The sequence below is a fragment of the Chelonia mydas genome, chromosome 9 (genome assembly GCF_015237465.2).
Source record: "Chelonia mydas isolate rCheMyd1 chromosome 9, rCheMyd1.pri.v2, whole genome shotgun sequence".
Lineage (NCBI taxonomy): Eukaryota > Metazoa > Chordata > Testudines > Cheloniidae > Chelonia > Chelonia mydas.
In genome coordinates, this window is record NC_057855.1 from 40,278,126 (window position 1) to 40,305,334 (window position 27,209).

The 27,209-nt window shown below is 39.8% G+C and overlaps 1 protein-coding gene across 1 annotated transcript in view; it reads right to left on the reverse strand.

Annotated features, from left to right (window-relative positions):
- The window catches only part of CLSTN2 (calsyntenin 2), a 702,707-nt gene that overhangs the window by 377,217 nt on the left and 298,281 nt on the right, over window positions 1-27,209 (reverse strand). The window contains exon 3 of the mRNA XM_037908920.2: window positions 9,592-9,714. Coding sequence (XP_037764848.1) covers window positions 9,592-9,714 — 123 coding nt within the window. The remainder of the gene's footprint in view (window positions 1-9,591; window positions 9,715-27,209) is intronic.

The window sequence follows — 27,209 nt, forward strand, 5'->3', positions numbered from 1 at the left end:
ACACTTTTGTTTTTAAAAAGTGCAAAAGAATAATATAGGTGGAAGTGAATACATGAAATGATATTTTACTAGAGCAGTTTTTTAAGCTGATTGTTGTACAACTCACTGAGTATTTAAACCAATTGTACACCCCCCTGAACCTCACACTAATGAATTTACTCATTCCTTTTTTTCTTGTAATACTAAAAGCACAAGAACATTTCATTCCTATGCATTGCACTGCATTATACAAGCAGTTGTATTCATTTAGCAGCATTCCCTAAACAGGAGATATCATTACAGATTAAGTTAAAGGGACACACTGTCATACAGCTTAGACCCAACATTTGGGTTTTGCTCAAACAAGTTTTTATGAAACCTAATATTAATAAAAAACATGATATTTAAATTTTATTTTTAAATTGAAAAGTTTTCACAGGGAATGTTTAATCTCACCATATTTTGCAACCCAAAAACTGTAGCATTATGTTGGCACACAAGAACCAGAAAGTGACTAACTTATGGCATCTTGTTATTGTCAAAGATGAGCAAACACAGTGAAAAATAAAACAATATTTTTTAAAAAAAAATTGTAGTTTGTATCATCTAAGCTATTATTAATAACATGAATACATTTGTTTTTTAATAAATACAATTTCTAACATGGTATTATTCCTTTGAGTGAAAGTTAATGTACAAGGCTGATTGCATAACATCCAAAAAGTTCCTTCATATCATGAGTAAAGGTAGACAAGAGCCTTTAAATCAATCACCAACCTATTAACTTCCTTACTTCTTCAAATAATTTGACATTTTAAGGTAAAATACACTGTACTCCACTATTATCATTACTTAGTGTTATCCTTTAGAATACAAGAAGCATCTCACACTTATTTTCACAGCACAGGATCTAGAAATGTAAGTCTAAATTCCTTCATGACCACTCAAGTTCTACACTAGACACAGACCACTGGGCAACAACTAAAAGCCTTGTGAGAACAATCTGAGTGGGTTGATCCTTTTAGACTTAAAGCAAAGTCATTAAAATACCCTATTTTTGACTACTGCCATGGCAACTAAAAAGACAGTTAAACTCAGCAGGCAAGGAGATACTTGTCTGAGATTCACGAGCTAGCCAACAGAGGTCACTATAAGAGAGAGATTGCTAGATTTCTCTGTTTCTGGAGCCTAAGCATCTCCTGTCACGCCTAACCTTACTGCATGGAAAACAGTAGCCTTGAGGTCATTCCTAATCGTGTATCTTCTGCAGCTGATTGTGCTACTGCCAAATCTTCAGGGCACTTTTATTCTCCGTGGGCTGTGTTGCCCGTCAAGAGCATCGTATTTTGGATTTTAAGGGCTATACTGAGGCTATGTCTATACTTGCAGAGTTTTTGCGGTGTCAGTTTCACTGGTGATAGGGAACTGGTGAAAGAAAAGCGCTGGTTTGTGTTCTCACTTACTTCCACAGGCGTCACATCGCGTTCACGTTTGCAGCACTTCTATCACTGATGAGAGCAGCACACTGAGGGCAGCTATCCCACAGTGCAGCTCTCTCCATTTTGAGGATAGGTCTTGGAGTGGGGGAGCGGGTGATCATGGGGCATCCTGGGTCCCTGCACAGCCTCCTCTCCCCAAACACTGATCAGCTCCAGTAGCTCAGCATTGCTCCAAGCAGGGGATTGTTTGCTCCATGGAGCAGCCATTTGTCACCTGGCCAGATAAGCGAGCACTTGCCAAGAAAACATGAAGGGGAGTTTCAAAGTTCCCAGGGCTTTACAGGGGGAGGGGTGGATGTCTGTTTACCTGGCATCAGTGCAGCTGGCCAGAAGATATCCTCCAGAGATATCCTCCAGAGGCTAAAAGCTGTGTAAACAGGAAGAACGTGTCTTAACTTGCACATCACCGCAAAAGTATCACCGGTAAGAACTGTATACCTCTCATGGAGGTGGGTTTCTGTTTGTGGTGAAACTTCTGAGTTTCACTGCAAAAAGTCACTGGCAAGTGTAAACGCTCCCATAGTTTTTGCTTGAAAAGGGACTTTTTGCCCTTTAAATGGCAAGTGTAGACATGCCCTAAATTATGCTGTACCAATTATGCTATACTAAAAACTTCTAAAATAAAAGCTATTCAGCAGGTGATTTGTTACAAACACCTCCAAGACTTAATTTAAGGTTCAAACTTTTGGTCATGCTTTACTATAAGGTTAAAATATTTAAAACCAATATATTCTGAGCCCCATAAATCTGACAGCATGTTTTACGCCTTACTGCCAGTGAAAGGTAAAAAGAGATTATTCAGAATCTCAATTTGAAGACATCCACATTTAACATCCCACATTTTTCAGGTTAAGAATTAAAAAAAAAAATTGTGCTCTGTTACTGCTGAGCTCTGTTTACCAGTTGATAAACCACCACTACCAGGAATGGTACACTTTTTGAAAGTCTATAAACATCTTAGGAGGGTCCTACAGAAAAATGGAGTTTTGTGTTCAAGCTCTGGATCAAGTGGGCTACTACAGCTGGATTTGTCAGGGTACGCTTGGGCATAAGAATTCTCCTATTAACTGTGAAAATGTCAATGATTTGCTTAAGAGGGTGAAAGTGTATGTGAATGATCAAACAACCGTACATTTTTATTTCATTGTCTACCTTTCCTTTTTAGTGGTCCGGGTCAGATGGTAAAGTCAATCAGAGATTAGGATTTCATTTGCAAAGGAAGTCTGATTTGCAAGCCGTGAACTATATAGCACTACTTAGGTGAAGACGTGCACACATGGATCACATGTGTGTGTGGTGCCAAGAGGGCAAGCATCTGAGAACCAAAATGACCATTTTTAAACAGGTGACCTGAAAACCTATTGATAAAGCCAGAGAAATTTCAGAGTTAATGGCCCTTATTCACTACAGCATTCCTCCAATTTTACCTCGGTGTATCATCAAGTTCAGTGGAAGCCCACCAGCAGAAAAACGTAGTAATAAATCAGACTCTACGTTCTGAATGCTTCAAGGAAAAGAAGAACATTCCCCACTATCCTGTTCTAAATGTTATCATTTTCTTCTTCAGTTCTGCAATAGCTAGAAACACAACAGACAGCCAAGCTCCTACTCAGTACAACACTCCAGCATTCTCTTCGGTGGGGACATGATGCTCAGCAGTAAATTCTGCTGGAAAATGCAGCCAAACTATAAGGATTAAAAAAGGCTTCCTCCCCTTACTTCCCATCCTTTCAAAAACAAACAAAACAAACAACACCCCCTCAAAAATGTTGCACAGTTTTGTAAGTTTTTTTTAAAAAATTATCTAGATAAGTTACTGTCATATTGATTCAGTTGAGCTCTCCATATCGGCAGCTAGAGTGACTCTGTGCTATGACTAACCTTACTGCTAGAAAACCTGATCCCTGAGGTTATCCCAGATCAGGTGTCTTGTGTGCAGCAACTGATTGTGTTCTACTGCCAATCCTCAGGCCAATGCAACTCTAATTTGGAACTATGTGTTTTTTGGGAAGAACTCAAAGGTTTTCCCTGAAGGCATGTCATTATAGTATTTTTTGGGACGGGTGGGAAGGGGGGTGTTAAAAAATTTTTAAAAAGAAAAAATTAACCAAGGTGGGGGGGTGGTGGACAATAACCTACCCTGAGATGACAGTTCATGTCTCCATATAGATTCAAAGATGGTGTGATAACATTAGCACAATGCATGCTGTGGAGAGAAAGAAATCACAGCAGGCTGTAACCAGAGAGCCACAGAAGTTAATGTTTAAGAGCTTGGTTGTGCCTGAGACACACAGTTATTCTTGAAGCTTCCAGGCACAGGTATGCATTAGGAGCATTCTCAGTGTATGTTTGTTAGGGTACAGTATCACCAGCCACAAGCATGCAAAAAACATGAGTTGGACTCCAAAAATTATATGATTTGACTTAAAATCATCCTGAGATTTTTTTTTAAAACAATACATTTGGGATCTTTTAATTTTCCTTCTCGCACCTGAGCCTTTAGTAGTCACATTTTCAAGCTTTTTTTCCCCACAGTCATGAGGGCCACAAATGTTCTTTCTGTGAAAATAAAAAGCCAATATTCTCACATGGGAATTGGGGCTGTAAGAAAATCCCCAAATATTGCCAGGCTTCTGATAAAATCATGAGAATTGGCAAGTCTGAATAGTATCCATGATCTATCCCCATCCCATCACAGAGGCCCATCTTAGTAACATCACTTCTAGGCACCAGCTTTTACCACCACCCAATGCTGAAAGAAAGGAGAGATTTTCAGAATACTGCAAACATATTTACCTGTGACCACACCATAAGAAAAATCACATGCATTTCAGAGTCTTTGTATTAATAGAAGGAGTTAATGTCACGAATAAAACTTTCGCCTTATTGTTCTCAAAAGAGAAAAAGAAACAGATGCCAGGAACAACATTAAAGTTCCCAAGAAAGGAGGCAGAAATCCCAGCGGAAGTAAAGACTGTGCCACTGCTGATGTTTAAAAAGCTAGAAAGTCTGAATATGGACAGAACTCCATAGCCAGATATTTATGACCAATGAATAGAAAGTTGTTCTTCATAGCACTAATCCCAAATTAAATAGCCAATGTGTTAATAACAGCTTAGCTCTACAGTTGTGTGCTTTCCTGCAGAGAAGCAGGAGACAAGTTCTTTGCTGTGCCCCTCAGAAAGCATAGCCCAGAGCGGATGGAGGAACAGCAGTGCTTAAAGCCACCTTTGTGCCACTCAGCTTTTGGCTAGCAGGGACCAATGTGTCCCTGTAGAAGTCAGAGCTGATCTAATTTACAGCAGCCTGGTCCATGCTCCTCTGCATCCTCAAGTAAACCAATAATCCCATAGTGCTCAGTATGATAGAACCCCTTCCTCCACCCCATCCCCCATTCCAGGGGCTGTACGACAGCCCTACACTGCACCTGCATTGAAGTTTTCTGCCCTAGCTGAATCTGGTATATTTACAGCCATTAAGCACCACTGGATTTGCTCTGATCTCTGAATCTGCTCTCACACAGGCTCCAGTGTAAGTGAGCTCCTAAAGGCTGCTCTAACTTACACTGCCTGCATATGTTTCCCAAAGAATCAGACCCTAGTGAAAACTGGTAAAGCAGATCTGTGCTCACCCCGCCTTACCATGATCTGCCCCCTTGTCCAATGGAGTGTCTCAGAAGTGGGGGACTGGCATAGGAGTTGGCTTCACCAACCTGATGCCCACTGAGACCTCCTCCCCCACCAGGGGAATTCTCAGGTGGGCAGTGCAAATGGGTTGGAGAAAAAACAGTGAGAATCTGGCCCATTTACATACATAGAAGAAACTCTGAAAATTGTAGAAAGCAAAAATGGAAAAATTCCAAAAGGAAAAAGGGCTTTGCTTCCTAAACCAGTTTGATGGGATAGGTATGAAACCCTCTGAGGAAACCCAACTACCTAAAAGCAAGAAAGTGAGTACTCAAGGGCACCATAAGACTTACATACCCATGAAACACAATGTTGGGGGGTGGTGTTTTGTTTTGTAAATATAAAAGTAACTAGAGATGTATGGGATTTATGCCAGCCAGAATTCCGAAAAGCAAGAAAGATGTACCCGTAACTAGCATCCATACATGCACCCTATATATACACACACACATATTCATATATAAATACATATCTGCACACACACTTTTAAAAGAATAAATGCTTAGCTCTTAAAAGCTATTTGAAAACTGATGCATTAGAATGAACTACGTGAAAGCTAGTGCAACAGCTATGGCCCTGATTCAGGAAAGCATTTAAGCACATGTTTAATTTTAGCAATGCTTCTAGGATACCTAAGTGCAGCACAGAGTCGATCTCCTGAATAGGGATGCTTTCCTGAATCTGGACTATATGATCTTAGAGTTTTTGAAGAAAATATCCCAGAAAACTACAAAATTTACAAGTGGGCTACAGCAATAGGGAAAGATACTGAAATGGAATCAAATGGAATGTAGGACCTCAAAATCTCTAATCTGATTGAAACCAGAAGGATAAATTCACAAATGGGAAATTCCATACCTAACACATCTTTTTAAAAAGCCATAAACATAATTTAACTGGACTTCAGGAAATCTTTTGATATGTCCACATAAATACAATAAATCTATAAAGGTAATTGTAAGAAATGAGGCAAGCTATTTAGGCGGATACAGGCCTGATTTGTGAATGGCAACAGTTTGTTCGTAAGTGAGCAGTGGACTGCCACAAGGATCAATACCAGGATAGATCTAACTCATTTATTTACATCAGTGGAGGAGTTAGAAGTATTTTGCACTCAGATTAGCACACAGTTGGTTCACAACTAAATCAATAAAAAAAGAGGAACGTGATGTAATTGAAAATAGATTTGAGGTGTAACAACTGTAGGTAAGTGGTTTCTGCAAATAACTGTAGAAAAAGGCAAGGGCAAATGAACAAATATATTAAATTAAAACTTAGTATTAATATTTGTACAGTGCAAAACACTGGATAGGAGAAGCATATAGGGATAGTGATGGATAATACGCTAAAAACTTCAGTACAGTGCTCAGTAGTATTTGCTTACTGTATACTTTCAATTTGCACCTTTCAAAATTCACTCTAGGCTCTTGTACAAAATGCAAATTATAAAATAAAATTCAAAATGACACAATGTCAAACTCCCCATTCATCTTCCTCTCATTATACTCACAGATGAGCCAACAGGCTGTGTAACACGCTATGAAGATCAGATGATTTAAACTCTGTTTAGCCAATGTTTTGAGGAAAACGTTTTGGATGAAGGGAACTCTAGAGTCAATTCCATTAACTATTGGAAATGCCCTGCCACCATCCTACAGTCTCACAAGACGGGCAAATAAACCAAACAAACTTCTGGGATATTAAAGCAGAAATTTTCTAGATAAGCGTAAGGAAATTTCTCTGTCATGATATACAGAACCAGTGAAACTGGATTCAGAATACCACATAAGGTTAGTTGTTTGGGTTTGCTTTTTGTTATGGAATTGGAGACAAAGTGAATGCTAGGCAACCAACACAGGGAATTAAATATTTTGGTTATTCAAACTTCTACGGAATCTAGGCTCTTATTCTTTGAAAGTAAAAGAAAAATTAAGAGTACAGCTCAATAAGAAATGTAGAGTTTTGGACAGACTAGAAAGCAGATCTGTTACAAGGCTATTTGAGCTAGTGCCAAATATTATACGATATTACTGGGCATGAACTTAAAAGTGAAACTGGCAAGGAATTGGCACAAAAACCTGCATATTGTTTTCCTCATGTTCACCTCTTATATAACACATCAAATATATTACATGCAATAGATACACAATGAAAGAAGACAAACAAGTTAAATGAATGAATACATTAAAGCCATTTTTAAAAATCAACATAAACGCCCAGTACTCGTGAGCAACTTTATCAAAACAAATAAGTCTGTCTGTGTGATAGAGAAAGATTTCAAATCCAATCTTCCAGAGGACAGTCATAAATGGCATAAAACCAAACAAACCATAAGCATTAAGGAATTAAACTAAATATCAGTCATCAAGGAGTTAATAACATATAAATGAGAAGAGTACGTGTGACTAATATTTCTACCTTATTTCAAAGAGGAGTTAGGTAAGTGAAGAAAATATAAAGCAGGTAAACCAACTTTAAGGGGAATCTTGGGCTCTTTCCATTCTAAAACACCTTCTATTCCTAAATAACTTTACAAGTAGATGGTGAAAGATGTGTTTTTCAATTAATGCAATTGCACATTGGACTGTATTATCACTTTTAAATGTATGACTAGAAGAATTAATTGCACATCTGTGAAAAGATATCTAATTTTGCAGAGGAAGGTAATACCACACAAAATGAGTGATGCTCAAACATACCACACACAAGTAACTGTTAATCATGTAGGGTATATTTTCCTGGTTTTTAAGCATTCGTTGACAAATACGTAAAAATACAAGTTTCAGAGTAGCAGCCGTGTTAGTCTGTATTCGCAAAAAGAAAAGGAGTACTTGTGGCACCTTAGAGACTAACCAATTTATCTGAGCATAAGCTTTCGTGAGCAGCTTATGCTCAAATAAACTGGTTAGTCTCTAAGGTGCCACAAGTACTCCTTTTCTTTTTGTAAAAATACAAGTTGCTTGTTTAGAACAAAACATTCTTGTGATCAAAAAATTGGCACTTCAATCACAGCTAATTAGTCCTAAAAGCAACTTTGTAGGACAAATTCCCTGAGTCTTATTACAGCGAGTATCTCCTAAGGAGAGGCAGCCTCAAAGAAGCAAACTAATTTCCTAATTCTACAAAGAGATCCTAGCATCATCTTAGCATAAGAGTCCATCCACATGAATCACTTTGCAAGCACTGGTTCCCAATCTGTGTCCTAGGGACCATATGCTAGCAGTCTATGGAGGTCTGGCTGGTCAGGTGGTACTGGATCTCTCTAATATCATGTAGCAGCTGAAAATAAAGACAGCTGAGATGGATTACATTTTTATATTCATTTCCTATCATTGCCAATTGCTATATGGTTGCTTAAGGGACAGGAGAGAATATGTGCAATTGTGGATGAGAGGGGTGCTGGTCCACAAGACAACCTTTCTATTAAAATGGGTTTCACACTGTGAAAATATTTGAGAATCCCCATTTTGCAGGAGCAGAGCATAAAGTAGCATAACAGCACACTCATGGGGGGAAATGGTTTATTGTGACTGAAGTACTGTCACATCGGAGGTCAAGGATTGAGAGTTGTTATTTAACTGAACATGGACCTATACTTCAGGATAATGCTTGCCCATGTGCACCCAGGCTAAAACACTGGAAAACAGCTCAATCTCATGTACAGTGCATGCATTTTTAATAAGCGCATCTTTTAATGATCTCTATACCACCATTATTTCTTATTATTCTTCCATCTTTTTGGAAGTTTTTTTATTTTTTTTAATGCAACAACCACTTTAGCTCTTTTGCACTTCAAGGAGCTTATCTGTTATTTTTCTGCTCCAGTAGCTCATAATGTGACAGACTAAGTGTACGGGGAAAAAGACTTTATATGGGAAAAATCCTCAATATTGCATAATCTATCATAAAGCAATCTTATCAGAAATCTTCATTAAATTTCCTGTCTTGGTTCTGACTGTTATGAAGTACTAGCATCATTACATAATATGGAAGTGTCTTTGAATACTACTTACATAGTTTACTCCACAGCTGGTTTTTAACTACCTACCAGTAAAATAGCTTAGTTATATAGAATTTGTTTAGGCAAACAGAATGGTAATTAATATTGTCAAATCAAGTTTCCTCACATATCACCCGTTTTTATTAAAAAAGCCCAATGTTAGCAGCACAAGCTTACTACAATGCACACGTATAGTCTCTCCTGCCTCCACAACAAATCAGCAGACACGTTCATTCTGAAACATCTCATTTCAAGGTTTATGGGCCCAATATCCAAATCCAATAGACAGACAATAGAACCTTTGATGGTATTAGTATCACTTAGATAATACTATCATTGTGCTGCACACAATCTGCTTGCAGCTGTTCTCTAGTAAGTTATCATGCCTTAAGCAAACACAGGTTATATTGTTTGTGTATCTTCCTACCTGCAAAGGGAACAGGAGCATCCTTATCCAAAGCAACAAGAGGAGGATCCAAAATGACAGTATCGTTGTTTTCAGTAATGACTCCGTGATAGGAAGTTTCTATCCATGGCTTGTGTTTGTTCACTAGAAAACAAAATAAGAATGTATTTAACTCATTTGATACATTTCTTATCCTCAGCCTGCTCACTTAATATATTTTTAAAAGGAAACAGTACTGTAGTATGTCACTCATTATAATATTAACACTGTTAATACATGACCACTTTATGTCATACAACCCATGCACTGTAGATATCATATCCAGTTTACCAGTGAGGAAATAAAACAACTAGGAACACAATAGTCCAGATTTTCAGTTGAGCACAGCTCCAATTTAGGTATGAAAAAAAATAGCCAGATTTTCTATACAGCACATTGGGTGCTGAGTCCTGTTGAAACCCTGGCTGTACCTGACACAATGAGAACTCCTGGATGCTAAGTACATCCACTCAAAGATTTTCTGATGGAACAGTTTTTCCGGTTGGAAAATGCTGATTTGATAGAATCCAAAACGTTCCATGGGAACGTGCCAATTCTGTTAAACCTTCCAATGGAAACTAGGAAGGCAGCAACCCACAACTAGCCTCGGTGCCTAGATTTATTTGAAAATTCCTTTTTGTGGGCAATTTTAAAGATTTTTCAGACTTCACTAACACTCAGACCAAAACACAAATATTGAAGTTTTTATTACAACAAATTTTCTTTTTTCAACCAGCTCTAGCACTTTTGAAAATCTGCCCCTCATTTAGATGGCTCTGTGGGTGCAGAGGTCTTTCTGAACATCTGGGCCCCAACTATTATTAAGCATTTCACATTCCGATCCCACTGGAAGCTTATGACTAAGTGGGAAGACAACATGAAGTACCTGACTTGGGAGTCAGGAGGTTTACCTAACTGAACATTCATCCACCACACACTTTCTTCTCCACTATTTGGTATAAAGAAAATAATGATCATTCACTTTTGCTTTTTAATATATAAAAGAAATGTTACTAATAATGTTTGTCTACAAACAGTATTTAGCCTCCTAAACCAAAATCTGAATGTTCTGTTTTGGGAGCTTCTATAGAAGAATTCCAGTGGAACTCAACTAAATTAATAATTATTAGAAGATATTTCCCAAGCAACAAGTAACAACACATTTCATCTTTGGACTTTGCAAGTTCTGATACCAGTTACTTTTCGCACATATTATTTGTGCACCAGATATTAGTGAGGACATCTGGTGGGCTAACAGAATTGCCTTCAACCAAAATCTAGGGTTGACTTGTAAAGCAAATGCAAATAGGACCAAATGGGATCATTTACAATAAATCTACCGCCAAAAAAAAAAAAATCCCTAATTTTACAAATAAAAGGTCCTAAATGCCTTGTCCTATGGTAAAACACACAGGAAGGAAGAAGTGCCTGGGGAGGTTGCCCTAATACATTTCCTTCAAATCAAGAGAGTGAGTTTTAGACACCTGTACTCACTGTTACATAGAATAGGTGCTGGTCCACAAAACGTATAGGGTACAGAAGAGGCCTGGGGCACCCATGCCTCCATACCAGCTTTGGGGTCTGGCTGGCACAATGAACCATTTCCAAGGCTTCCTCACATCACCATAAAAGATTATCTCAAAATGTGAAAGAGGAGGGGAGGCGCGATCGGAAACACTATGATATGCAATTAGATTATGATCACCTAACCCCCTGGACCAGTCTACCTTTCACCCACCACTTGTCACCTCCCTCCACATGGATCCACATTCTGACAGATAACTCCAGGGGTGCCAGAAACAGAGCCAAAGAGGCAGTTGACCCCCATCCCCATGCCTCTGCCAAGCGAGGGTACATTCAAGCTCTAAGGATGATATGAGCAGGTTAGCAATCCTTAGAGTATTAAAAATAAGGTGCCAACAGTCCACTTCTTGAAAACATTATGGTCTGCTAAAGATTGTTCCCGCTGACATATTCGTTAGAAAGTCTTCATGGTTACAACCTCATTTTTCATTGTTTTTGATGTATTAACTTAAAATTTTGTTTTGTTCCATTAGAAAAATAATATGCCTTACTACTTTAAAGTCAACAATGTCACACAAAATGGAATGAGTTTGTGAGCACTGCTTCTTAGTTAATGTATCATCAATGTTTTAAAAATATTTGCACTATCAGTACAATAAAGAAGGCCTGAGGCACATCACCACCATAAGCCTTTCCACTAGAACTGTGAAAATAATGGAATTTTTTTATCAGTAACAATTTGGAAGAGTCAAAAAAACCAAAACAAAACCAAAACAAATACCTTCAGGTCAAAACATTTAGTTCAACCCAAGACAAAACATTTTAACTGAGTTTTATATATAGAATTAAGGTAGTTTTAAAACAAAGTCAATCAAAGAATCAAAAAACTTTTGAAAATGCTAAAACAAAAAAAATATTTTTTGAGAATTTTTTTTTTACTTAAACAATTTGGTTAAATTAATTTTAATTCACAAAATGTTCTGGTGTCATTGATGAAAAAAGCAAATTCAAAAATTTTTTTCACCAAAAAGTTTTTTGCCCATCTCTACTTTCCATCTTGGTTGGGTGCAAGACTGCAAATAGCCTTGCAGGCACAAAACCAGAATCATTCACAATGTGCCAGTTTGTAGAGTAGTATGTTTTCCTTAACAATGTTTGATTACACAGTTTGAAACTGAAGGACCAATTGATTCAGATCCCTTTCTACCTCAATGTCTGCAACCCAGACGCAACTCATAAAATGCAAAATTAATTGTGTGGGTAGCCTGGCTCCTTGGAATTAGACTGGTTAGTTGACTTGACCAAAGATGGGATGAAGGCCAACAGGCCAGTAGGGGTTACAATGTGAGAGGTGAGAGTTTTATTATATGTGTACCACCCATTTGGACTCCAAAGTGTATGATATTGGAATTATACTGTATTTTTATCTGAATTTGTGAAAATCCTGAACACATACAGCCATAAATATTAATTATTATTATGATAGCATCCAAAGGCCTTGACAGGCATTGGGGGCCCCTCTCTGTAGGCACTATACAAAAAAAGGAGATGCTTCTTGATTGACACCAGATAAAATATATCAATAACCAACCACTAGAGTGGGAGTTCACATGAAAAATGAAGTCTCTGTTCACTTTTCTGAGAATGTGCGTACCAAAGCCTTACGTAGAAAACCACCCAGTCTGGATAATTTTGTTGTTGTTAAATTGCTGTCTGAGTTCCTGTAAAATAAATCTTCCTCTTTCAGCTCTTCTATCCACAGGTTTGGGCACATATTTTTGATGGAGTATTTAACACATTGTCCTATAATCAGTTGCATTACTCAAGTGATTGGAAATCTATAGCCTTTCACTTTCCCCTTTGTATCTGCCAGTATTGACAAGTTTCAGAGTAGCAGCCGTGTTAGTCTGTATTCACAAAAAGAAAAGGAGTACTTGTGGCACCTTAGAGACTAACTAATTTATTTGAGCATAAGCTTTCGTGAGCTACAGCTCACTTCATCGGATGCATTCAGTGGAAAATACAGTGGGGAGATTTATATACACAGAGAACATGAAACAATGGGAAACTGTAAGGAGAGTGATCACTTAAGATGAGCTAATACCAGCAGGAGAGCCGGGGGGGGGGGGGGGGGGGGGGGGAGGGGAGGGAGAAAACCTTTTGTAGTGATAATCAAGGTGGGCCATTTCCAGCAGTTGACAAGAACGTCTGAGGAACAGTGGGGGTTGGGGGGTGGGGGAATAAACATGGGGAAATAATTTTACTTTGTGTAATGACACATCCAATCCCAGTCTCTATTGAAGCCTAAGTTAATTGTATCCAGTCTACAAATTTATTCCAATTCAGCAGTCTCTCGTTGGAGTCTGTTTTTGAAGTTTTTTTGTTGAAGAATTGTCACCTTTAGGTCTCTAATCGAGTGACCAGAGAGATTGAAGTGTTCTCCGACTGGTTTTTGAATGTTATAATTCTTGACGTCTGATTTGTGTCCATTTATTCTTTTACGTAGAGACTGTCCATGGCAGAGGGGCATTGCTGGCACATGACAGCATATATCACATTGATAGATGTGCAGGTGAACGAGCCTCTGATAGTGTGGCTGATGTGATTAGGCCCTATGATGGTGTCCCCTGAATAGATATGTGGACACAGTTGGCAACGGGCTTTGTTGCAAGGATAGGTTCCTGGGTTAGTGGTTCTGCTGTGTGGTGTGTGGTTGCTGGTGAGTATTTGCTTCAGGTTGCGGGGCTGTCTGTAAGCAAGGACTGGCCAGTCTCCCAAGATCTGTGAGAGTGATGGGTCGCCCTTCAGGATAGGTTGTAGATCCTTGATGATGCGTTGGAGAGGTTTTAGTTGGGGGCTGAAGGTGATGGCTAGTGGCATTCTGTTATTTTCTTTGTTGGGCCTGTCCTGTAGTAGGTGACTTCTGGGTACTCTTCTGGCTCTGTCAGTCTGTTTCTTCACTTCCGCAGGTGGGTATTGTAGTTGTAAGAATGCTTGATAGAGATCTTGTAGGTGTTTGTCTCTGTCTGAGGGGTTGGAGCAAATGCGGCTGTATTGTAGAGCTTGGCTGTAGACAATGGATCGTGTGGTGTGATCTGGGTGAAAGCTGGAGGCATGTAGGTAGGAATAGCGGTCAGTAGGTTTCTGGTATAGGGTGGTGTTTATGTGACCATCGCTTATTAGCACCATAGTGTCCAGGAAGTAGATCTCTTGTGTGGACTGGTCCAGGCTGAGGTTGATGGTGGGATGGAAATTGTTGAAATCATGGTGGAATTCCTCAAGGGCTTTTTTTCCATGGGTCCAGATGATGAAGATGTCATCAATGTAGCGCAAGTAGAGTAGGGGCATTAGGGGATGAGAGCTGAGGAAGCATTGTTCTAAGTCAGCCATAAAAATGTTGGCATACTGTGGGGCCATGCGGGTACCCATAACAGTGCCGCTGATTTGAAGGTATACATTGTCCCCAAATGTGAAACAGTTGTGGGTGAGGACAAAGTCACAAAGTTCAGCCACCAGGTTTGCCATGACATTATCGGGGATACTGTTCCTGATGGCTTGTAGTCCATCTTTGTGTGGAATGTTGGTGTAGAGGGCTTCTACATCCATAGTGGCCAGGATGGTGTTTTCAGGAAGATCACCGATGGATTGTAGTTTCCTCAGGAAGTGAGTGGTGTCTCAAAGATAGCTGGGAGTGCTGGTAGCGTAGGGCCTGAGGAGGGAGTCTACATAGCCAGACAATCCTGCTGTCAGGGTGCCAATGCCTGAGATGATGGGGTGTCCAGGATTTCCATGTTTATGGATCTTGGGTAGCAGATAGAATACCCCAGGTCGGGGTTCCAGGGGTGTGTCTGTGCGGATTTGTTCTTGTGCTTTTTCAGGGAGTTTCTTGAGCAAATGCTGTAGTTTCTTTTGGTAACCCTCAGTGGGATCAGAGGGTAATGGCTTGTAGAAAGTGGTGTTGGAGAGCTGCCTAGCAGCCTCTTGTTCATATTCCGACCTATTCATGATGACGACAGCACCTCCTTTGTCAGCCTTTTTGATTATGATGTCAGAGTTGTTTCTGAGGCTGTGGATGGCATTGTGTTCCGCACGGCTGAGGTTATGGGGCAAGTGATGCTACTTTTCCTCAATTTCAGCCTGTGCACGTCGGCGGAAGCACTCTATATAGAAGTCCAGTCTGTTGTTTCGACCTTCAGGAGGAGTCCACCTAGAATCCTTCTTTTTGTAGTGTTGGTAGAAAGGTCTCTGTGGATTAGTATGTTGTTCAGAGGTGTGTTGGAAATATTCTTTGAGTTGAAGACGTCGAAAATAGGATTCTGGGTCACCACAGAACTGTATCATGTTCGTGGGGGTGGAGGGGCAGAAGGAGAGGCCCCAAGGTAGGACAGATTCTTCTGCTGGGCTAAGAGTATAGCTGGATAGATTAACAATATTGCTGGGTGGGTTAAGGGAACAAAAAAACTTCAAAAACAGACTCCAAAGAGAGACTGCTGAATTGGAATTAATTTGCAAACTGGATACAATTAATTTAGGCTTGAATAGAGACTGGGAGTGGATGGGTCATTACACAAAGTAAAACTATTTCCCCATGTTTATTTCCCCCACGCCTCCCCACCCCCCACTGTTCCTCAGATGTTCTTGTCAACTGCTGGAAATGGCCCACCTTGATTATCACTACAAAAAGTTTTCTCTCCTCCCTCCGCCACCCCCTCCCACCATCCCCCCCCCCCCCCCCCCGGCTCTCCTGCTGGTATTAGCTCATCTTAAGTGATCACTCTCTTTACAGTGTGTATGGTAACACCCATTGTTTCATGTTCTCTCTGTATATAAATCTCCCCACTGTATTTTCCACTGAATGCATCTGATGAAGTGAGCTGTAGCTCACGAAAGCTTATGCTCAAATAAATTTTTAATCTCTAAGGTGCCACAAGTACTCCTGTTCTTAAAACAAAAACACTACTTCAAAATTATTTGCAGGCAGTTTACAATGTGCATCTTTTTAAAAGCATTCTAAGAACTTCAGATAATATACCTTTTATGAATCTGAAAATAAATTATTTAATCTTGCTACTTTAGAGCAAAATTATTCTTCAGTAGCAGAAGACCTCTACTCCTAAAACAGTTCCCTGTAACTAAAAACAAGCAAGCCTTTTCTATTATTTGTGCAATTCTAGTTCTAGAGTATGGAATACATAATATTGGAATTACCAGTTGGTATCTGAGTGTAGCTTTTTTCTCTTTTCTAGGCAAAGATGTCTCATTCAGTAGTGAACATGTACTCCAATACACATTCATAATATGTGGTATTTAAAGAATGTCATTTTTCTTAATTTGTGATCAGTGAATAGATTTATTTCTCCAATATGCAAAAATCAGTTTCAGAATATCAGAATAATACTAGCCCCAACATAATGTACACATTTCAGACATATTTGAGAGTCTCCCATTCATATACAGCATCCTTGTGGAAATGGGATTTTTTTTTAAACAATGAACAGATTTTCATTTAAAGCCTTGAGAAATGCATATGTTTAATTATATATTTTCTTTTCTTCCAATTTCCCTTATCTTCCAGGTACACAATGTTTCCCACCTTCATTTCATACTACATTTTCTTTTACTTTAATAATATTAATATATTTGAAACAAAAATCTCCAAAATAAGTCATCCGCCTACTATTCCCTCTCAGCGATTCCAGCATGTATTCTAAATCATGATTTTTACGTATCATTTAAACAATATTTCCTTTTAGCCTGTAGTTTCCCTGTGTCATATTTTCTAGATTGGATCCTTCTGACCAATATTGGAAAAATAATATGAATTTAAACTACAAACAAAAGAAGAATTTTTTTCCAATGTAAGTCTCATCCCATTTACAGATTTACCAGAGTACCCAGAGTGCTGTGACAGCAAACAGAACAGGGCTTTAAGAGTCTTCCCAATAGTGCAAGTTTCTTTTATTAAATGAAATTTCTATTAAAAAGTCTTACCATCTGAAACAGCAGAAGAATCCAATATGGTACAGGAATATGTAGTAATCTTAGTTAATGCTACTACTTAATTTTCAGAGAAAAACATATGCCTGAAAGAGCCCACTAGTATTACAAGAAAAAAAATGTAATCAGTCCACTGATTAAAAAATTAATGAGATGCAGTATATAATCCAACAATTAATTTAAATACATCTTTTTTATGTTATGAGATTGGGAACCTTTATGTATAAAATAGCCTGAACCAACCTTTCAAGTTCATCCATGTCAAAACTGTAATGTGCCTTAGTAATCCTTCCGACATATTTACTGATAAAGTTAATTACAGCACCACTGGAATAAAATGAAAAAACAAACACTAGCAGCACTTTCAAAAATACAGCTACCGTATCTTATCTGCCTTTGAGTTGAGTGGATAGTGTGCTTTCAAGATGGCATCTGCAAATTTCAGGTTTAGTGTATATTATAGTATTGCATATATAGTCGATTTTTATTGTATCTACTCTGACAAGCAATTAAATCACATTTTCCTCCAGACTTTTTATGAGTTTCTGTAGCCTTGTGCTATCTGGCTAACCGATTAATCAAGGAGATTATAAACTATACATAAATATGAATGGATGATTAGTCAAGCAGATAGTATCTCACTGGTAAGGGACCTTTAAGTAGTCTACTAAGAGAATCTATGTATGACTCAGTATGGCTCTTCTTATGTTCTGACAGTATTGCCTCTTAATATGAAAGATACATGGAAACTGCTTCCTCTAAAATGAAGTTAAACTACTAGTAAGATTCAGAAAGAGGCTTTTTAACAGAATTCCTTCCACAGCCTGCCCAAAAAACACATTTGGAAGTGAATGACTCCCATCAAAGGCATCATCTTAAGAACACTAAAAACAAATTATTCAGATAACTATAATAAGGAATCAAAACTCCAGCACTGCACTGTTCCACAGACAGCAGTAAAATTTGAGGAAAAGTCATTTCCTTGTTGTGCTCCATCCAGGACTCCAGATGTCTGAGGGAAATGCAATTCTCTACATTACAGATGCGCACAAATAATTACTGGTATTGTGGTTATGTCCCTACTATCGTAGGCAGTATTACCTGGGGTTGTAAACATTAATGCAAGGTAGGGTGTGCTACAAATAGAGAGCAAAAAGGGATAAAACTAAAGGGGGGGAAAGGGGAAGAGTACTGCATTATTAAAATATTCATTTATAACTATAGATACTGCAATTAACTGTGTAAACTTTCTGGAGATACTCTAAGCACAAGGTGTTTCAGAACCAGATTATGTTTAGGCTTTGGGTGCAGAGATTATGTTTTAGGCTAAGCAGGTTTGACTCCATTGAAGTTTCATGAGCTGGTGCCAGGAGATTTTGGCAGAAAATGACAGAAATCCTGTGGGATCAGTTGATGTTCCTTGTGAGTCCTACCATCCTGGCACACATACAAAACACATGCTAAAAGCAGGCCCCTTCAGTATCTTGAATCCAATCCAGGCCCTAAATTGTACAGGAGAGTTCAGAGCCAGAGGTTTGAATATAAACTCTCAGACCTGAGATTTTGGTTTTGACCCATGTCTGGTTATGAATGCACTGACTATGTTGGTGTAACATTGTCTGGCTATACCGAAACAAGGACAGGAGACATTACATATGGCTTTAATCAGGCCACAACTTTATTATTAGATGTCTGGGACTACCCGGCAGAAAAAGTAAACCCCATGTTAATTCAATAACTTCTCAGGGTGCTTCTGCCAGCCCCCCGCCATCTTTTTCCATCCAGGTCCTCCAGACAACTCATTCCTGGGACCGTACCATCTGCCCTCCCTCATAGGAGGGTTAAGGTGGGCAATAAGAAATGGGGGTTGGTTTCCTGCCATGCCAGTCATAGGAGTCCCGTCCTGTTTCCTCCCCTCCCCCACACTCCCCTGTTCCATTCCTTTAATCAACATCTCCTTTTTAAGTTCTTTACCAAGTCATTTATCCAGTCACTGTGTCCCTTCCCTATGGAGTACCTGCACTGGACATCCACCTCACTTATATAATGAGTTGTGACATACAGCCTACCTCCCTTCATGCCACGCGAAAGTGAAAGTGAAAACCCGCAACTTCACTTAGGCCAACTGGTCGGAAGGAAAAAATTCCTTCCCAGCCCCCCTAAAAAGAGGCAGCTAGTGTAATACCAACAGCAGGTCTTGACCAAACCTGATATTTCACCACATAAAAGCGGGGACAGTGGGTGCTGCCTCAGCCTGCTCTGTGTGAAAGGAGGCTTCACTGCACAGGCTGCCCCTTTTAAACCCTTCCACCCACCTGAATTCCAGGGGATAAGTCAGTGTCGCCCCTTATCCCCTTTTGCAGCACTTTGCCTCTTTCTCTCCCCTCCCCAACCATAAAGCACTATTTCCTTTATTCGGACAGCCAGCCAAATCCTGCCTCCCACCTCTCCCCCAAAGATGTGGTGAGGTCATTAGGGCTGCACCGTTGAAATCATAAAGTCAAACTAAAAAAAGTTTCCAAAGACAGTTTTAATGTAGCTGCATTATACTTTTATACTTTATGCTGTATACTTTATGACGTACAGTAATACACTGACATATACATTTAAAACAGAGAAACATTGGAAATTAATAATAGAAATCTGCAATCATTCTGAGCTTGTGTTGCTGTTAGAATCTTAACTTCTGAATTTTCAGAGTCCCTGTGATTTTAACATTGATAGTGTGTTTTTAATTAAAGAGGAAAAAAGGAGCAAATGCCTGTATTCAGTAGTATTCACATTTCAATGTCCTCAGTGAGTGTTTAAAATTAATGCTGCAGTGAAGGAGGAGGAGAAAAAAAATATTTTTAGCCCTCCCAGTCTCCAAAAGTAGCGGATGGAATTTTGTTCAAACTTTCAAAGAAAAGAATGTTCAGTGCATGAAGAATTCCAGCAAAATAGTGCGACTAGATGGAAATTTATCAACAGGTAAAAACAAAAGGTCAGAAAGACAACCATTTTCCAACCTTTAATATACTAGGTTCTACCATGCACTAATTATAATAATTTTTAAAAGCCTAAAAAATAAGGCAGTTTATATTTTCAATCCTTTCTTTACAGAAGGCCTCTTATGAAAACATTTCTAATAAAATTACATGCATAGCCATGAAGATTAGATTTTCCTACTAAAGGAATGACTGGGCAGCAGTGAAATCCATAGCAGAATTTCTGAATTCATACCTGTATTCAGTTAAGCCACAGAAGAATTATAGCCACACTCAATGTTTTTCTTGCCCTCCCTTCTATTACTTTATTAATCGTCAACATAAAAATGCAATGCAAATAATTTGCAGCACCTAGGATAAGACCATTAATCTTTTTCGTTAATTGTACTTAGGGGCTGATTCATTAATTGTATGCACCATTAACACTGCATTCTCACACTCTGTACCTGCAATGTTCGTGATTACAAGCCTCTGAATTCCATGAAACCCTCTTCCAAAAATGTTTCACCCTCTGTTGTCCACTGAAAGTGCATTCAACATGCAAAACCCCAGAGTAAAAGCAAGAGCATCCACTCTTCATGAAGTCTGCAAGAACTGCTGTGAGCAACAGTAGCGTATTCAGCAGGCCCATACTTTATGCTGTCCTATTAAGGACCACGAAGAGATCCATGGACTTTAAGGTCAGGTTTGGATCAGGAATGAATTCATGGAATCAGGGAAACAGAGGAAGACTGGGAGATGGGGTTGGGAGATATCTTGGAAGCCAGAAATCATGCAGGGATCCTACAAGCTACAGCAGGGGTTCTCAATGTTTTTCTTTCTGAGCCCACCCCCTGCAACATGCTATAAAAACTCCATGGCCCAACTGTGCCACAATAACTGGTTTTCTGCATATAAAAGCCAGGGCTGGCATTAGATGATAGGAAGCAGGGCAATTGCCTGGGGCCCCACGCCCCAGTGGTCCCCTCAAAACTAAGTTGTTCAGGCTTCGGTTTCAACCCTGGATGGTGGGGCCAGAGCCCAGGGGTTCATCCCATGCAGCAGGGCTTCGGCTTTCTGCTGAGGGCCCCAGTGAGTCTAATGCTGGCCCTGCTTGGTGGACGCCCTGAAGCCTGCTCGCAGCCCCCTAGAGGGCCCCTTGGTGAGAACCACTGTGCTACAGGGTCCCATGAGCCTGTCCGCTGCAGACTTCCTATCCTCCATTTCCTTTGTGCCATATGGTGCTTAGCAGCTTCACATGGTATCTTGCTATCTACTTCCTAATACATGTCAGAAGGTGGGAAATTCCCAGACAAAAAACCCTTTGCTAAATGGAGTTAATTATAGATCAGTCAGCTAAGAATTAAAAAAAAAAAATCTAAGAAGAACATTGCCATTAAAAAGAAAAGAAATAAAACTATTAAAACCCTGGGAAATTAAGAGTTGAGGTTAAATACTTAAAAGAAGTAAACATTTTAAACTATGAAAAACAGATAAACATAGACCACCTTAACTCTGACCTGAAAAACAAAGTTTTGAGACAATCTTACCCATCTGTAATTATTTAATCCCAACAGTTAGAATGCCTTAAATCATGCAGAGATCATGCAGACTCCATCATCCCTATGGCTACACTGTCCCCATCTTCACTAAAATTTCCTACTTCCAACAATTATCATGAAAGCTAGAGTTTCTATATCTAGATGCCTCCTTGCTGCAGATAATGATACTATACATATGAAAAGAGCAAATGATAAAAGCTTTCAAACCTCAGCATCTAAAGTTTGGCTCCTCAACCCATATTAAAATTACCTAATTTTCAGAGGTACTGAGGATGCACATGTCCCACTGAAGTCCAAGGAAATTATAGGTGGTAATGCACTTTGAAAATGAGGCCAGTTTTATCTGGATGTTTAAACATAGAATTAAGAGCCCAACCTTAGGCACACAGGTTCAGGATTTGCAAAAAAGCTCAACAAGTTGGGTGCTGAGTTGTCATGGCTAGCCATTAATAAATATTAAAATAGGAACTGCTGGGTTCTTCTAACAACATGCATCTAGTTGTGGTGCTGAGTAGAACTGACCAGAGGATCACAATTCCTTTTTGTGGAAACTTTCAAGGTTTGATCATTTGTTTTCATTCCAACTGGAATGAAAACAAAACCCTTCAGAAGTTGTCACAAAAATAGAGTGGTTTCAATGTGTCCGTTTTTCAGATCAACACATGAGCTTTTTGATTCAGAAAGTCAGAATGTGACTGCTCTGGGATAAGGAGACCCAGATGCAAGTTCCCAACTCTGCCAACTCAAGTGCAGGGTTTTCCAACTCGCATAATTCTGAAATGGGCAGAGGAATGTCTTGAACCTGGATTTCCCAAATTACTGCCATAACAACCTGGCTGGACAGTAAACATCTCTTTCACTGCCCTCTCTCTTTATTTTAGCATAATATCTGACCAGCTGTAGTGGTAGGCCTTTGAAAATGTGGCCCCCAGTTTTGAACATGTTGAGCAAAAGCTATTGTGGCCACAAAGCATCATACCGAACACTGGAAACATATGTATAAAACAGTCCTCTGGTGATCACTTTCAACATTCCACATGCAAACTGTACACATACAGTATCTCCTCTAAACTGAAAATGGATGTAGACATTCTGAAAGCCCTTAATCAGGGGAGGGGGAGAAATGGCAACCAAAGGAAGATGGATGAAAGGCAACAGTTCAGTATAATGGTACTTCCAAATGTAAGATGACTGCAGATTTCATAAAGCCCTTGGAAAGTATGCTTGCTCTAAAATAGCACCCTACAAGCCAGGCATAAAAGGAACACTGAAGTGAGGATTAAAGGCTGGCACTGTGTGGTGTTTAGATGTTGCTTGTAATTATTAGAATTGGGAGCACAGGCTGTTGGGAGTCTGAAAGGACAGGAAACAGGAAGGAGGGGGGAGGAGTTGAAGAGGCTGAGGGAGAGCTACTGAGGGTGCAGTAACAGCTTGGAAAAGAGGTTTCCACTTTAAAAAATAAAGTCCTGTTGAAGTTTGTTAATACCTTGCCTGGCTACTACAACACACTGATACAGGGGCAGAGTTAATATTGTTTAGGTGACTTAACTCTTAATTTCCATACCTGTGAAAAGTTTAGATGTACTTCAAGTTTTCTGAGTTTTCTGCTTTTTTAAAAAAAAATTAGCTGCAACAGGGCATATATTTTTTCTTTAAAATTACTGATCCAGTATGTTCTCCCAGTCGAAGGGTTGTTTTTAATCTGAGACTGTCTAACCCCAGTTATCAATTCATCTGCCTTAAGGCTGTTAGTGCACTGACTTCAAGGAGCTTCAGATTAGGCCCTTAGAACCCAATGCTAATTTGGCCCTCAACTCCCAACTCAACAGAAATTGAGGATGTTCAGAACCTTTCAGCACTGGGCCTCTAGGCCCCAATTCAAGAAAGCACTTTAAGCCTGTTCTTGAAGTCCCGTTGACCTCAATGAAACTGAAGCTCGTGTTTAGAAGGTTTCCTGAGGATGGATGTTTTTCTGAATCTGGGTCTTAGAGGCTCTGCACTCTATCAAACTGGTTCTTTATCTTGCTACCTTACAAAGTACAAGAAAGAAAGAGGGTCTTTCTAATGCCTCATTAGGCTACTGAATAAGCAATAAGTTATAAATCCCCCAGCAAGCTGATAGTGTACTGGAGGCTGCAATACATGTGCATTAGGATACTTTTTACGTTGCAGAGCTATATATAAAAGGCTGGCTTGGCAAATTTCAGAAATCAACTTTGAAACAGACAATTAGTTTGAACTTGCAATTGCACATTCCAAGCAAGATGAATGCACATTCCAAGTGAGAGAAGTAAACATAACCAGTGTTAAGTGTTTCTTCAGGGGGATAAGGGAGAGCCTCAAACAAAGCAATATAAATACATCTGTGACACAGAAAGGACAGGAGTCCAGTAGAAGACTGGAATATAATGGGGTACTCTGTTTTCAAATACACTAAAATTACATTTAAATTAGAAACAAGGCAAGTCAACCCAAATACAAAAACATAAAAGGAGAAGAAAATAACATCTGAAAATTGGCATAACTCAGTATTTCATCCATTGTCAAATTAGTCCACTAACCCTTTATGGATTTTAGATTGAGAGAAAATTAGATTACATTATTGGTATTTCAAAAATGTATGCCTCTTTCAGTATGAGGAAAACAATAATCTGTGACTAAATTAATATCAAGACAGAATGGTGCAATTTCCTGAATTCTAGAGAGAGGCTTATCATACATACACGTTTTATACGTACTGACAAAGTGAACAGAAACAATTTCATTCTGCTGGTCACAGTCTCTCACAGCATACTTGCTTTCACGTGTTATACAGTTCACTGAACTATGAAGTACTGATACCCAAGTAGGTACTTTTTGTTGCTGTCAGTGATCCCATGTTTTACTTCTAATATGATACATTAATAGTAACTTATTTTGTACATTTTACATACAATTTAGGGTGAAATCCAGGCCCCAGTGAAATCAATGGGAATTATATATGTGTCCATATATCCAGTACAGAATAATCCACTGAAAGTTGTGATCTTTATAAGGCACCAAAATAGCTGATCTACAAAATAATCAGGCCACGTATAGAGGAAGGTGGCTAGAGACCCACATCTGCTCCAGGAGTGAGGTTCTCAAAATGGGGCTTCTCTCCCCCTGCCAAACTTTTCTTGTGGATCCCAATCCCTTGGTCCCCATTCATCGACTTCTAAGATAGTGTTTCCTCCTGGCTCTGTGAAGACTGCAGACATGATAAAAGTTATGTTTATTCATAAAACTTTTAGAAACTCTCCTTGCAGCGGGGTGGTCACCCCATTCTGTCCCTGAAGGGGTTAAAACAGCCCTGGGAGAAGGCTGCCCTGGGGGAGCCAAAAGTAAAAGCAGCCCTGGAGAGGGCCATGGCTGGGGGAAGAGAGTGAGAACAGCTAGGGGAAGCTGACAATGTAGCTGACCACAAGTGTGGCTGGCTTAATTAGGGCCCAGCTGGCCCTTATAAGAGGGCTGTGAGCCAGAAGCTGTAGGAGTCTTGCTCTAGCCTGGGAGCGGGAAGGGCTAGCTGCCTGGGAGCAAGGTACCTGAAGTAGAGCAGTGCTGGGGAAGGACAAAGGGAGCTGCGGAGCTCCAGCCTGGTAAAACCACAGGCTGCAGGCCTCGTGGAAGGCCTATGAAGGTACTGGGGCTACACAGGTGCAGCCCAGGGATAGGCAAAGGCAGCAGGTCCTAACCCCTTACAATGATGAGTGGCCATTACAGATTGCAGTCTGCCCCAGTGAGCGGGGGGCCAGATGATGACTGGCAGTAGCCACTGACGCAAGGTGGGTTTAGAGGGTTGGGGGTTCCCCTGGGAGGCGAGATCCAGAGTGTGGGGGCACTGCCAGGGGGCAGAACCCAAGGTAAAGGGGCGCTGGGGTCCCGGAGAGACATGGAGGCTAGCGGCAGGCGAGCCACTGGCCTGCAGAGGGCGCGCTGGGCTGGAAGAGCTAATTCCCAAGATGACCAGCAGGAGGCGCCACGCCAGTGAGTTGTCACATTGAAACCTCAAAAGGGAGTGTAGCAATGTAGCTCATGTAGCTCACAAAAGCTTATGCTCAAATAAATTTGTTAGTCTCTAAGGTGCCACAAGTACTCCTTTTCTTTTATCAGAGGCTCGTTCACCTGCACATCTACCAGTGTGATATATGCCATCATGAGCCAGCAATGCCCCTCTGCCATGTACATTGGCCAAACTGGACAGTCTCTACGTAAAAGAATAAATGGACACAAATCAGACGTCAAGAATTATAACATTCAAAAACCAGTCGGAGAACACTTCAATCTCTTTGGTCACTCGATTACAGACCTAAAAGTTGCAATTCTTCAACAAAAAAACTTCAAAAACAGACTCCAAGGAGAGACTGCTGATTGGAATTAATTTGCAAACTGGACACAATTAACTTAGGCTTGAATAGAGACTGGGAGTGGATGGGTCATTACACAAAGTAAAACTATTTCCCCATGTTTATCCCCCCCCCACATCACCCACTCTTCCTCAGACGTTCTTGTCAACTGCTGGAAATGGCCCACCTTGATTATTACTACAAAAGGCTTCCCCCCGTTCTCCTGCTGGTAATAGCTCACCTTACCTGATCACTCTCCTTACAGTGTGTATCGTAACACCCACTGTTTCATGTTCTCTGTGTATATAAAATCTCCCCACTGTATTTTCCACTGCATGCATCCGATGAAGTGAGCTGTAGCTCACGAAAGCTTATGCTCAAATAAATTTGTTAGTCTCTAAGGTGCCACAAGAACTCCTTTTCCTTAATTATGAGTAACTATGAGGAAGTCATGACTTACCCACAGTTATCCCTTGAACAGAAAAGGATGGTAATCAGATAAGGTTATCCTTCCTGACCAATTAATTCAGCTCTACTCAAAATCGATTTCAGCCACCTTTCTTTCTACTGCTGACCTTTTGTCCAGTGAAATCTGCTCCTCCTCTCTTTATTACCTTATTTAGTATACTTGTCAGATGTAGACTGTAAGCTCCTAAGTGTCAGTATTGTATCTGCATAAGTACTTTAAAACAAATTGCAAAGATAGGACACCATAAATAACCCGTTATACCACCATATATGGCCACTTATTTATTTAACATTACTGCTAGAGGCCCCAAATCAGGATCAGGACTCAATTATGGTAAGTACTATTCAAACAGAATAGAAATGAGATTTCTGTGATCATTTTGTCCATCGGTACTCTTGTCAGTGCAGAATAGGTCTGAAGGATGGTGGTGATATTAAAGCACTGTAACAGAACTCCAGAGATCTGGATTCGTTTACTGGCTCTGCTCTAGACTTTTGGTGTGACTTTGAGAAAGTTGCTTCATCTCTCTGTTTCAATTCCCCATGTATAAAATGGGGATACCATCTCCTTTTCGCCCACCCTTTGTCCGTCTTTCCATTTAGATTATAAGCTCTACAGGGAAAAGAATATCCCTCACTATGTGCATACACAGTGCCTTACTCAATAAGCCCCTGACTATGACTGGTGCCTCTAGAGGCTATTGTAATAAACATTATTT